This window comes from Conger conger, chromosome 15, assembly GCF_963514075.1.
Source record: "Conger conger chromosome 15, fConCon1.1, whole genome shotgun sequence".
Lineage (NCBI taxonomy): Eukaryota > Metazoa > Chordata > Actinopteri > Anguilliformes > Congridae > Conger > Conger conger.
Genome location: NC_083774.1, coordinates 9134261 through 9147988, shown reverse-complemented (window position 1 = coordinate 9147988; position 13728 = coordinate 9134261). Strand labels below are relative to the sequence as shown.

General features: G+C 39.9%; 3 protein-coding genes across 4 annotated transcripts; all 3 read right to left on the bottom strand.

The window, feature by feature from the left end:
• Window positions 1–1369: 1369 nt before the first annotated feature.
• Window positions 1370–2634, bottom strand: LOC133112025 (arylamine N-acetyltransferase, pineal gland isozyme NAT-10-like). The gene has a single exon (XM_061222703.1). It carries the CDS (start codon window positions 2629–2631, stop codon window positions 1759–1761), a length of 873 nt encoding a protein of 290 aa, XP_061078687.1. The 5' UTR covers window positions 2632–2634; the 3' UTR covers window positions 1370–1758.
• A 2313-nt stretch (window positions 2635–4947) lies between these two features.
• On the bottom strand, window positions 4948–7915 carry LOC133111706 (arylamine N-acetyltransferase, pineal gland isozyme NAT-10-like). Of its 2 annotated transcripts, none has more exons than XM_061222254.1 (2): window positions 7795–7915; window positions 4948–6868 (listed from the first exon to the last, which is right to left on the bottom strand). In XM_061222254.1, the coding sequence occupies exon 2, from the start codon at window positions 6860–6862 to the stop codon at window positions 5990–5992; it is 873 nt and encodes a 290-aa protein (XP_061078238.1). In that variant the 5' UTR covers window positions 6863–6868; window positions 7795–7915; the 3' UTR covers window positions 4948–5989. The 2 variants fall into 2 exon arrangements, with proteins under 2 accessions (XP_061078238.1, XP_061078237.1); XM_061222253.1 differs by having other exon boundaries at window positions 4948–6871; window positions 7795–7850.
• Window positions 7916–9214: 1299 nt separating this feature from the next.
• On the bottom strand, window positions 9215–13082 carry LOC133111975 (arylamine N-acetyltransferase, pineal gland isozyme NAT-10-like). Its single transcript, XM_061222628.1, has 3 exons — window positions 13027–13082; window positions 12519–12593; window positions 9215–11033 (listed from the first exon to the last, which is right to left on the bottom strand). The coding sequence occupies exon 3, from the start codon at window positions 11022–11024 to the stop codon at window positions 10152–10154; it is 873 nt and encodes a 290-aa protein (XP_061078612.1). The 5' UTR covers window positions 11025–11033; window positions 12519–12593; window positions 13027–13082; the 3' UTR covers window positions 9215–10151.
• Between the last annotated feature and the right edge of the window lie 646 nt (window positions 13083–13728).

The following is a 13728-nucleotide window of genomic DNA, read 5'->3' as shown; positions in this document are numbered from 1 at the left end:
CAGCTGCATTGGTTTGGGAATCTGGGGCAGGATCAGGACCCAGACTTTCGAAAGACGTGACTTTGCTCCAGTCACTGGCTCCAATGCCGCAGATGTCCTTGGAGACAGCCTTGACCTGCACTTCATACCGTGAGTGCCTGTTGTATGGGATTTGCACTGGTGTGTCCGGTAAACTATACTTCTCCTGCCAGTCAGAGGACCCGCTGCTTCTGTAGCGGTACGTGTACTTCCAGCAGTCTTCGAACACGTCGGGGGGGTTGCAGTGCAGCCTAGCATGTGCCTCTCCATTGTACTGCTGTTCAATTTCTCCGGTGGGCTCCAGGTCAAGTTCACGCAGAAGTCGTTGAGGAATTGCAGATACACATCACTAGGCAGAGGGAGCGCACCACTCCAGCTTGATTATAGTTGTCCTGCGTTGCTCTCTCCTCAACAGCCCATAGATATCTTGTTAAGCTAAATCCTAAGAGCCTTTTTTAATGTCTAAAAGCTCACTCCTTATATATCCTATAACTTGTATAGAAGTGTACTTATTTTGGTAAGACATTCATCCAGAAATATCCCCATTATACCGAGGGGGAAAACACTAGCTCTTATGCAACTTATTTAATGAGCCTATTCATCACTGTTATCTGCCTCACTGTCATAGTCTCTCCTAGACTCTCTCCACACTTTGACTTCATACAAGCCAGCAGTAAGTGCCTTCCACCATCTCAATACATTCTTCAGGTGCTCTTTCTTGTGGCGCCTTAAGGAATCTACAAAGGACATCCAATTAATAGCCGAGTGTAATCCATCACCCAACTCCTCATACTCTTTCATTTCCCAATCGTCCACATGGTTTTCCTCATCTCTTTGCTTTAACCAGGCCTTATGCTCCTCCCCTGTAGGAGCAAGCCCACACTTCTCAACCAAGAATGTTATTATATATTCATGTTACGCATGGCCTCAGTCAGACCTTTAGCCTTGCTCCTTAGTACCCTAAATCTAAGTCCTCCGACTTCAGACTCCTCTGCTGACAAGTAGGGCTGCACATTATCTCTGAACCACATATTTTTCCTCTTACGGGCATTCTTACTACCACCTCAATGGCGTGTGTGAGGGGTTAAAAATGCATTCCTGCCTAACCCCTCTTCTGTCAATCTCTCATCAGGCGGGCCTAGGGCCGGGTCCTCGACACTCTCTTGATGCAGATATAAGAAAGCTTTCAATATCTAGTCTTGATTCTAGGGTTTTCATTGCCTTTGGAGTTATTCCCGTTTGTCAATGTGGGGACCAGACTTGTGGCAATGACATTCAAGGAAGCCGTTATGAGGCTGAGAAAAAAAAACATACATTAAAAACAGACATATACCATGTACATGGTGTATAAAAGAGACATGTACTTGTGTATGTTTTGGATCATGCCTTGTTGTGGGATGAAGCACCTAATAAGGGATGTAATGGATTGCATGGATTGCCCAATATGTATGTAAATAGCCTCAAATTAAAGGTGACAGTCTCATTTAATTTTTCATTTCAAATCCAATGTGCTGGAGTACAGAGCCAAAACAACAGAAATTGTACCGCTGTCCAAATCATGACGCACTAGTAACCAGCACTGATAGATCAGCTGCCCACATTCACTGTTTTCCCGTTATCATACATTTCATAAAAAGTTCTGTGTATGAATTATCCATATGGATGGTTAGTCTTGCATTTAAATAAGAAAGGATATGTAACGATGAGCAAATTTTGCTTCAACCAGATGTGGTTACTGGACTACAGGTTGAAGCAGACTTTTGTGTTTTTGGGAGTAAGTTTACTCTTTAATGACAGGGAAAATTCTTCCTTTAATACTTTATCTATTTCATCATTGGCTATATCCTTCATATCAAGCAGATCAATCCCATCTTGGTAATTGTAGGTGACTTCACTATATGTCCAGCCAATGAGTGCCTTGAATCCAGTGGGTGTCTGCAGGGAGCAGATGGACTTGTTTGTGAATAGAGCCTCTGGTGAGGTCTGATAGAAATTAGAGGTCTCCTGGAAGTGGTCAATGCCCCGTGGTTTTAGAGTGAAGGAGTACATTTGTGAAGTTAAGCTTTTGTTTATAAGACTTGAATTGGCAAAGCTCTCATTTGGAATAAGGGGCTTTCTTCCTGTTTTCTCTAAAATCCACACTCCACTTTTCTCCACAAGGCGGAACACACCAGGGAGCTGTGGTTGATCTTTGCCTGAGACGAGTTCAATGGGATGCCATAGTTGATAAGACACCCCAAAGCTCACATCTGCAATGTATGATTTCCCATTAATTAGGACCTTGTTAATGAGATGGGACTCATTTGGGTTAAATTCTTTTTTGTCTCTATTGAACACTCTTGACCCCAGTGTTGTGTTGGTGTAGCCCATCTCTTTCAGTACCCATGAGAAGAGATGGTTGTTTTCCATGCACCAACCCCCTCGATTATTCTTCACAATTTTGGTGTAGATGGACTCCAGGTCCGTGGTGATCCACTCTCCACAGTGAATGCTGAGGTTTTCAAATGGGATTGACAGGACATGTTGCCGGTGGAGATTCTTTAGGGTTTCCAGATCTGCTTTGTCAGAAGGACCATTGTAGCCAATCCTCTCAAAGTAGCTCTCCAGATTCATGTTGCCCTGCTAAAAACAATTCTGTTACAGTTTATCTTTGTCACATCTATCATGTATATATTAGTGTAATCTTTGACATGCACTCAGTGACCACTTTATTAGGTATTTATTACTTATTTTTTCTTCTGCTGCTGTAGCCCATTCACTTCAACATTGGACGTGCTGCATGTTCAGAGCAGCATACCAGTGTTGTAATGTGTAGTTATTTGAGTTACTGTCGCCTTCCTGTCAGCTTGAGTTTTGCCATTCTCCTCTGACTTCTATCATTCACAAAGTTGGTGTGATTAAATGAGCATGAATAATTTAGCCTAATATATATACCTATTGCAGTTAAAATTAAATGGCACTGTATGCAAGTCATCTGAAAAGACTATCAATGTAGAAGAACAGCATTCTGATTACCTAAGACCTAACTTTATTGCGAATTAAATGTATTCTTATATCAAATAACCATGACTTTGTGGTCGCCGGATTCGGTGTGAAATTTAACTGAAGGCTGTGTATTCCGGTACAAATGATTCACTGAGTGAATAATTAGCCATTGCAACAGGTTTTGGATTTATCATTATTTTACGAACATGAGCCACTAACTACAGCAAGTTAAAACTTGTACTATTTACACAACCACATCACTGTAAAGAATAAACTTTCGTCCGCACACAATAGCAACTTCAAATCCAATGTGCTGGAGTAATCCAATAAAATAGTAGATTAATTCAGTTGTTTAAACCGTTACTTTCACTTTCGGCAGAAAATGTCAACTTCAACATTTCATTCACTTTCAAATAGAACAGAAAGTAATGATGGAAATTGGGTACGATGAATATAAGGTTGGAAAAAAAACGGAATTATCCTTTAAGCATATTGCCAAATTAACATAGGCTACCACTGGAGGGTACAGCTGAACAGACGCATTCTTGCAGTTAGGCAATTTACCAGTAAGTCAGTTGGAGGTTCCAAAGCTCTACCCCTTGCCTGCTGCTACTTCAGACATCCACAGCCGGGAACTTACCAGAGAGCGTCTATAAAAGTCCTGGAGAGAGAGTTCGGACGCGGGAGGGGCCAGGCAGAGAATCACCCGGATGCATTACGTGCTGCATAAGAGCTTTCTGTCTATTGACTTAGCTTTATATTGGCCAAGCAAACTATATTAACTGCATTATCACTTTGCTTGCCAGCTGAACTGCAACAGTTAGATAGCTAATCTATCACTGAAGTAATATATTAGTCAACATTGTATATTATGTTCTTACAGACCTTAGACAAGAGATTGGACACAGGGCTCCGTAAACTTTCTACTGTAAAAAAAAAGGTATAAAAATTCAATATTTTCCCAAAACTTCTGGACCAAAACAACCATTATTTCACAAGTTACTACACATAATACAATGTAGTATTTAAGAAAAACGACCAATTAGCTTTTCTTTGGTTGTTAAATCAGCTTGGGTTTTTACATGTAAGTCAATGGGGGAAAGCCCTTTTGCACTCAGCATGCATACTTCTGAGTGCTTCACTGCCTGGCCTTTAGATTGAATGGTCTTCTGCTGTTTTAAGTTTTATGAAAATATAAATGTTGAACTTTGGACCGGAGGTTGTGAAGGCCAGCTAAGAATGTTGGTCTGTATTTACTTTATCCTTTCTCTGTATATTTGGAGACATAATTTGGACCAATATCCTGATGAAATGTCACCATTTCTACCAAGCTTGGACTTTCGAGCAGGAAGATCCTGGATTGTATCCGAATTGTGCCGGTATACATTTAAACCAACCTTCACCTTGACTCTGATATGGGAACCAAAACATTTACAATGTCCCCAAAGCAAAAACAATTATCTGATCTAATTGAGTTCCATTACTGCAAGTTACTGATGATCTTTTTTGTATTTTTATTTTCAACCCAACCAAAGAAAAAAAATCTGTTGACCATTTTTCCCCTCTGATGGTGCAACTTAGGAAGGGGCTTCCTCCTGCCACGACGACTGACACCTACCGCCAAAATGGAGTAGAATTGTTGAGAGATTGTGTCCTGGTTTAACTGAGGCTCTCAGAATCGTTTACTTGTGGTTGCTTTTCTAAACACCTTTATTTTGGTAAAATGTTTTGTTGACATGACAAGAAAACTCTGAAAGACTTTTACACCACAGAGAAAAGTTCAGTTCAGTTTCTCTTGACGACTGTGTGAAATTAATGACAATAACTTTGTGTTAGTTGTTGTCATCATCAAACTTGAATCAGTGACCTTTTTCAGCCTGTTGTCTGATTTTTACCATGCTGTCAAATGTGAATAATAATGAATCACTCGTATACATAACCACCTGGTGTACATACCTGTATTTATTCTTGTCCTTATTATACATACAGAGTTATCTTTGCATTTTGATGCCAGTAAACCTCCAATCATGTGGAATGGTACCATATACAGTAAGCTTTCCACAGTTGTGGCATTTTCTGATTGTATTCTGATTCAGTTTGTCATATAGCAAGCATATCAGCAAGATCTCAGCAAAAGTGACTTATTTAAATCATTCAATTAAAGCAGCCTTTCCCAACTAGTGTGCTGTGAAGACCTTTTTAAAAAATGAATGAAATTTAGAACCTTTGCTGAATAAATTCCATTCACAAAAGCCATTAAAATGTATATTGCTTAATTAAAAATGAAATAATGAGTATAATGCTGAAGTGCGATACCTTTAATATCAGGCTATTTTTTCATATCCAGTGATCTGAGTAGGAATCGCAACCTTTTATATACATTTTAGAGGACCAAAAGTAATTGGACAGTCCGCTTCTCCGCTGATGCATTCAAGTGCTCTCTTGATGCAGATATAAGAAAGCTTTCAATATCTAGTCTTGATTCTAGGGTTTTCATTGCCTATGGAGTTATTCCCGTTTGTCAATGTGGGGACCAGACTTGTGGCAATGACATTCAAGGAAGCCGTTATGAGGCTGAGAAAAAAAACATACATTAAAAACAGACATATACCATGTACATGGTGTATAAAAGAGACATGTACTCGTGTATGTTTTGGATCATGCCTTGTTGTGGGATGAAGCACCTAATATGGGATGTAATGGATTGCCCAATATGTATGTAAATAGCCTCAAATTAAAGGTGACAGTCTCATTTAATTTTTCATTTCAAATCCAATGTGCTGGAGTACAGAGCCAAAACAACAGAAATTGTACCGCTGTCCAAATCATGACGCACTGGTAACCAGCACTGATAGATCCCGTTATCATACATTTCATAAAAAGTTCTGTGTATGAATTATCCATATGGATGGTTAGTCTTGCATTTAAATAAGAAAGGATATGTAACAATGAGCAAATTTTGCTTCAACCAGATGTGGTTACTGGACTACAGGGTGTAGCAGACTTTTGTGTTTTTGGGAGTATGTTTACTCTTTAATGACAGGGAAAATTCTTCCTTTAATACTTTATCGATTTCATCATTGGCTATATCCTTCATATCAAGCAGATCAATCCCATCCTGGTAATTGTAGGTGACTTCACTATATGTCCAGCCAATGAGTGCCTTGAATCCAGAGGGTGTCTGCAGGGAGCAGATGGACTTGTTTGTGAATAGAGACTCTGGTGAGGTCTGAAGCAATTTAGAGGTCTCCTGGAAGTGGTCAATGTCCCGTGGTTTTAAAGCAAAGGAGTATATTTGTGATGTTAATGTTTTGTTTATAAGACTTGAATTGGCAAAGCTCTCGTTTGGAATAAGGGGCTTTCTTCCTGTTTTCTCTAAAATCCACACTCCACTTTTCTCCACAATGCGGAACACACCAGGGAGCTGTGGTTGATCTTTGCCTGAGACGAGTTCAATGGGATGCCATAGTTGATTAGACACCCCAAAGCTCACATCTGCAATGTATGATTTCCCATTAATTAGGACCTTGTTAATGAGATGGGACTCATCTGGGTAAAATTCTTTTTTGTCTCTATTGAACACTCTTGCCCCCAGTGTTGTGTTGGTGTAGCCCATCTCTTTCAATACCCAAGAGAAGAGCTGGTTGTTTTCAAAGCACCAACCCCCTCGATTATTCTTCACAATTTTGGTGTAGATGGACTCCAGGTCCGTGGTGATCCACTCTCCACAGTGAATGCTGAGGTTTTCAAATGGGATTGACAGGACATGTTGCCGGTGGAGATTCTTTAGGGTTTCCAAATCTGCTTTGTCAGAAGGACCATTGTAGCCAATCCTCTCAAAGTAGCTCTCCAGATTCATGTTGCCCTGCTAAAAACAATTCTGTTACAGTTTATCTTTATCACATCTATTGTGTATATATTAGTGTAATCTTTGACATGCACTCAGTGACCACTTTATTAGGTATTTATTACTTATTTTTTCTTCTGCTGCTGTAGCCCATTCACTTCAACATTGGACGTGCTGCATGTTCAGAGCAGCATACCAGTGTTGTAATGTGTAGTTATTTGAGTTACTGTCGCCTTCCTGTCAGCTTGAGTTTTGCCATTCTCCTCTGACTTCTATCATTCACAAAGTTGGTGTGATTAAATGAGCATGAATAATTTAGCCTAATATATATACCTATTGCAGTTAAAATTAAATGTATGCAAGCCATCTGAAAAGACTATCAATATAGAAGAACAGCATTCTGATTACCTAAGACCTAACTTTATTGCGAATTAAATGTATTCTTATATCAAATAACCATGACTTTGTGGTCGCCGGATTCGGTGTGAAATTTAACTGAAGGCTGTGTATTCCGGTACAAATGATTCACTGAGTGAATAATTAGCCATTGCAACAGGTTTTGGATTTATCATTATCTTACGAACATGAGCCACTAACTACAGCAAGTTAAAACTTGTACTATTTACACAACCACATCACTGTAAAGAATAAACTTTCGTCCGCACACAATAGCAACTTCAAATCCAATGTGCTGGAGTAATCCAATAAAATAGTAGATTAATTCAGTTGTTTAAACCTAACGTTACTTTCGCTTTCGGCAGAAAATGTCAACTTCAACATTTCAGTCACTTTCAAATAGAACAGAAAGTAATGAGGAAATTGGCTACTATGAATATAAGTTTGGAAAAAAACGGAATTATCCTTGAAGCATATTGCCAAATTAACATAGGCTACCACTGGAGGGTACAGCTGAACAGACGCATTCTTGCAGTTAGGCAATTTACCAGTAAGTCAGTTGGAGGTTCCAAAGCTCTGCCCCTTGCCTGCTGCTACTTCAGACATCCACAGCCGGGAACTTACCAGAGAGCGTCTATAAAAGTCCTGGAGAGAGAGTTCGGACGCGGGAGGGGCCAGGCAGAGAATCACCCGGATGCATTACGTGCTGCATAAGAGCTTTCTGTCTATTGACTTAGCTTTATATTGGCCAAGCAAACTATATTAACTGCATTATCACTTTGCTTGCCAGCTGAACTGCAACAGTTAGATAGCTAATCTATCACTGAAGTAATATATTAGTCAACATTGTATATTATGTTCTTACAGACCTTAGACAAGAGATTGGACACAGGGCTCCGTAAACTTTCTACTGTAAAAAAAAAGGTATAAAAATTCAATATTTTCCCAAAACTTCTGGACCAAAACAACCATTGTTTCACAAGTTACTACACATAATACAATGTAGTATTTAAGAAAAACGACCAATTAGCTTTTCTTTGGTTGTTAAATCAGCTTGGGTTTTTACATGTAAGTCAATGGGGGAAAGCCCTTTTGCACTCAGCATGCATACTTCTGAGTGCTTCACTGCCTGGCCTTTAGATTGAATGGTCTTCTGCTGTTTTAAGTTTTATGAAAATATAAATGTTGAACTTTGGACCGGAGGTTGTGAAGGCCAGCTAAGAATGTTGGTCTGTATTTACTTTATCCTTTCTCTGTATATTTGGAGACATAATTTGGACCAATATCCTGATGAAATGTCACCATTTCTACCAAGCTTGGACTTTCGAGCAGGAAGATCCTGGATTGTATCCGAATTGTGCCGGTATACATTTAAACCAACCTTCACCTTGACTCTGATATGGGAACCAAAACATTTACAATGTCCCCAAAGCAAAAACAATTATCTGATCTAATTGAGTTCCATTACTGCAAGTTACTGATGATCTTTTTTGTATTTTTATTTTCAACCCAACCAAAGAAAAAAAATCTGTTGACCATTTTTCCCCTCTGATGGTGCAACTTAGATTGTGTCCTGGTTTAACTGAGGCTCTCCTAATCGTTTACTTGTGGTTGCTTTTCTAAACACCTTTATTTTGGTAAAATGTTTTGTTGACATGACAAGAAAATTCTGAAAGACTTTTACACCACAGAGAAAAGTTCAGTTCAGTTTCTCTTGACGACTGTGTGAAATTAATGACAATAACTTTGTGTTAGTTGTTGTCATCATCAAACTTGAATCAGTGACCTTTTTCAGCCTGTTGTCAGATTTTTACCTTGCTATCAAATGTGAATAATAATGAATCACTCGTACACATAAACACCTGGTGTACATACCTGTATTTATTCTTGTCCTTATTATACATACAGAGTTATCTTTGCATTTTGATGCCAGTAAACCTCCAAACATGTGGAATGGTACCATATACAGTAAGCTTTCCACAGTTGTGGCATTTTCTGATTGTATTCTGATTCAGTTTGTCATATAGCAAGCATATCAGCAAGATCTCAGCAAAAGTGACTTATTTAAATCATTCAATTAAAGCAGCCTTTCCCAACTAGTGTGCTGTGAAGACCTTTTTAAAAAATGAATGAAATTTAGAACCTTTGCTGAATAAATTCCATTCACAAAAGCCATTAAAATGTATATTGCTTAATTAAAAATGAAATAATGAGTATAATGCTGAAGTGCGATACCTTTAATATCAGGCTATTTTTTCATATCCAGTGATCTGAGTAGGAATCGCAACCTTTTATATACATTTTAGAGGACCAAAAGTAATTGGACAGTCCGCTTCTCCGCTGATGCATTCAAGTGCTCTCTTGATGCAGATATAAGAAAGCTTTCAATATCTAGTCTTGATTCTAGGGTTTTCATTGCCTATGGAGTTATTCCCGTTTGTCAATGTGGGGACCAGACTTGTGGCAATGACATTCAAGGAAGCCGCTATGAGGCTGAGAAAAAAAACATACATTAAAAACAGACATATACCATGTACATGGTGTATAAAAGAGACATGTACTCGTGTATGTTTTGGATCATGCCTTGTTGTGGGATGAAGCACCTAATATGGGATGTAATGGATTGCCCAATATGTATGTAAATAGCCTCAAATTAAAGGTGACAGTCTCATTTAATTTTTCATTTCAAATCCAATGTGCTGGAGTACAGAGCCAAAACAACAGAAATTGTACCGCTGTCCAAATCATGACGCACTAGTAACCAGCACTGATAGATCCCGTTATCATACATTTCATAAAAAGTTCTGTGTATGAATTATCCATATGGATGGTTAGTCTTGCATTTAAATAAGAAAGGATATGTAACAATGAGCAAATTTTGCTGCAACCAGATGTGGTTACTGGACTACAGGGTGTAGCAAACTTTTGTGTTTTTGGGAGTATGTTTACTCTTTAATGACAGGGAAAATTCTTCCTTTAATACTTTATCGATTTCATCATTGGCTATATCCTTCATATCAAGCAGATCAACCCCATCTTGGTAATTGTAGGTGACTTCACTATATGTCCAGCCAATGAGTGCCTTGAATCCAGAGGGTGTCTGCAGGGAGCAGATGGACTTGTTTGTGAATGGAGACTCTGGTGAGGTCTGAAGCAATTTAGAGGTCTCCTGGAAGTGGTCAATGTCCCGTGGTTTTAAAGCAAAGGAGTATATTTGTGATGTTAATGTTTTGTTTATAAGACTTGAATTGGCAAAGCTCTCGTTTGGAATAAGGGGCTTTCTTCCTGTTTTCTCTAAAATCCACACTCCACTTTTCTCCACAATGCGGAACACACCAGGGAGCTGTGGTTGATCTTTGCCTGAGACGAGTTCAATGGGATGCCATAGTTGATTAGACACCCCAAAGCTCACATCTGCAATGTATGATTTCCCATTAATTAGGACCTTGTTAATGAGATGGGACTCATCTGGGTTAAATTCTTTTTTGTTTCTATTGAACACTCTTGCCCCCAGTCTTGCGTTGGTGTAGCCCATCTCTTTCAATACCCAAGAGAAGAGCTGGTTGTTTTCAAAGCACCAACCCCCTCGATTATTCTTCACAATTTTGGTGTAGATGGACTCCAGGTCCGTGGTGATCCACTCTCCACAGTGAATGCTGAGGTTTTCAAATGGGATTGACAGGACATGTTGCCGGTGGAGATTCTTTAGGGTTTCCAGATCTGCTTTGTCAGAAGGACCATTGTAGCCAATCCTCTCAAAGTAGCTCTCCAGATTCATGTTGCCCTGCTAAAAACAATTCTGTTACAGTTTATCTTTATCACATCTATCATGTATATATTAGTGTAATCTTTGACATGCACTCAGTGACCACTTTATTAGGTATTTATTACTTATTTTTTCTTCTGCTGCTGTAGCCCATTCACTTCAAGATTGGACGTGCTGCATGTTCAGAGCAGCATACCAGTGTTGTAATGTGTAGTTATTTGAGTTACTGTCGCTTGAGTTTTGCCATTCTCCTCTGACTTCTATCATTCACAAAGTTGGTGTGATTAAATGAGCATGAATAATTTAGCCTAATATATATACCTATTGCAGTTAAAATTAAATGTATGCAAGTCATCTGAAAAGACTATCAATATAGAAGAACAGCATTCTGATTACCTAAGACCTAACTTTATTGCAAATTAAATGTATTCTTATATCAAATAACCATGACTTTGTGGTCGCCGGATTCGGTGTGAAATTTAACTGAAGGCTGTGTATTCTGGTACAAATGATTCACTGAGTGAATAATTAGCCTGAGGGACATCCAGAGCTGGATGGACAACCACCATCTAAAGCTCAACCCAGGTAAAACTGAAATGATATTCATCCCTGCTAATACTTCTCCCCATCTGGATCTCTCCATTTCCCTCGGGGATACCACACTCACGCCGTCACCCAGTGCAAGGAACCTCGGCGTGGTGATGGACAGCAGACTGTCCCTTTCCGAGAACATTGCGGCGGTGACCCGGTCTTGCAGGTTCTTCCTATACAACATATGGAGAATCCGCCCCTTTCTCACCCCCTACTCGACCCAGCTCCTGGTCCAAGCGATGGTTCTGTCCCGCCTGGACTACTGCAATTCCCTCTTGGCTGGCCTCCCAGCGTCCGCCATCAGACCCCTCCAACTCATCCAGAATGCAGCAGCTCGTCTGGTCTTCAACCTTCCCAAATACTCACACGTCACCCCCCTGCTTACTTCCCTCCACTGGCTGCCTGTCATGGCTCGCATCAAATTCAAAACATTGGTGCTAGCCTTCCAAGCAGTTAAAGGGTCTTCCCCAGCTTATCTGCAAAAAATCATCAGACCCTACACCCCTGCCAGACCTCTTCGTTCAGCCTCCACAGGCCGCTTGGCACCTCCCCCTCTCCGAACCTCCACCTCACGCTCACGACTACTGTCTGTTCTGGCTCCACGGTGGTGGAACGAACTCCCCGTTGAGGTCAGAACTATAGAATCTCTCCCCACCTTCAAGCGCAAGCTGAAGACACACCTCTTCAAGCAGCACCTCTCCCCATCCCTCCCTACCTCCCTGTGAACCTTAATTGTTGTCTCTGTGACTTGCTTTGTGTATCGGTATTTTTAGTTGGCTAGGTAAGCAGTGTTTTGATAGTTAACTTTGGTGACTTTTGCTCTGTTTGTTTGTTTAAAAAAAAAAAAAAAAAAAAAAAAAAAAAGGCCCTTGTCCTTATCTTTGTTGTACAGGTAGCAGTTGAAATTGTACTTACCTCTAGGGTCTTTCAGCGAACTTATCCCTGGTTCTGGGTATGCACTTTGTTGTACGTCGCTCTGGATAAGAGCGTCTGCCAAATGCCAATAATGTAATGTAATGTAATGTAGCCATTGCAACAGGTTTTGGATTTATCATTATCTTACGAACATGAGCCACTAACTACAGCAAGTTAAAACTTGTACTATTTACACAACCACATCACTGTAAAGAATAAACTTTCGTCCGCACACAATAGCAACTTCAAATCCAATGTGCTGGAGTAATCCAATAAAATAGTAGATTAATTCAGTTGTTTAAACCTAACGTTACTTTCACTTTCGGCAGAAAATGTCAACTTCAACATTTCCTTCACTTTCAAATAGAAAGTAATGATGGAAATTGGATACGATGAATATAAGTTTGGAAAAAAATGGAATTATCCTTGAAGCATATTGCCAAATTAACATAGGCTACTTCTGGAGGGTACAGCTGAACAGACGCATTCTTGCAGTTAGGCAATTTACCAGTAAGTCAGTTGGAGGTTCCAAAGCTCTGCCCCTTGCCTGCTGCGACTTCAGACATCCACAGCTGGGAACTTACCAGAGAGCGTCTATAAGTCCTGGAAAGAGAGGTTGGACGCGGGAGGGGCCAGGCAGAGAATCACCCGGATGCATTACGTGCTGCATAAGAGCTTTCTGTCCATTGACCTAGCTTTATATTGGCCAAGCAAGCAAACTATATTAACTGCATTATCACTTCGCTTGCCAGCTGAACTGCAACAGTTAGATAGCTAATCTATCACTGAAGTAATATATTAGTCAACATTTTATATTATGTTCTTACAGACCTTAGACAAGAGATTGGACACGGGGCTCCGTAAACTTTCTTCTGTAAAAAAAAAGGTATAGAAATTCAATATTTTCCCAAAACTTCTGGACCAAAACAACCATTGTTTCACAAGTTACTACACATAATACAATGTAGTATTTAAGAAAAACGACCAATTAGCTTTTCTTTGGTTGTTAAATCAGTTTGGGTTTTTACATGTAAGTCAATGGGGGAAAGCCCTTTTGCACTCAGCATGCATACTTCTGAGTGCTTCACTGCCTGGCCCTTCCCACACTCTCCAGGTCTTATATATGCTCCATGGCTACGACACTGTGGAAGGAAGATATCAGTTGCGTCCCATAAGCCAGAAAGTGCATACTCCTTCACTCCACGACCAC

Coding starts and splice junctions, on each gene's coding strand:
- LOC133111706 (XM_061222254.1), bottom strand. CDS start 6,862: ATGAATCTGGAGAGCTACTTTGAGAGGATTGGCTACAATGGTCCTTCT.
- LOC133112025 (XM_061222703.1), bottom strand. CDS start 2,631: ATGAATCTGGAGAGCTACTTTGAGAGGATTGGCTACAATGGTCCTTCT.
- LOC133111975 (XM_061222628.1), bottom strand. CDS start 11,024: ATGAATCTGGAGAGCTACTTTGAGAGGATTGGCTACAATGGTCCTTCT.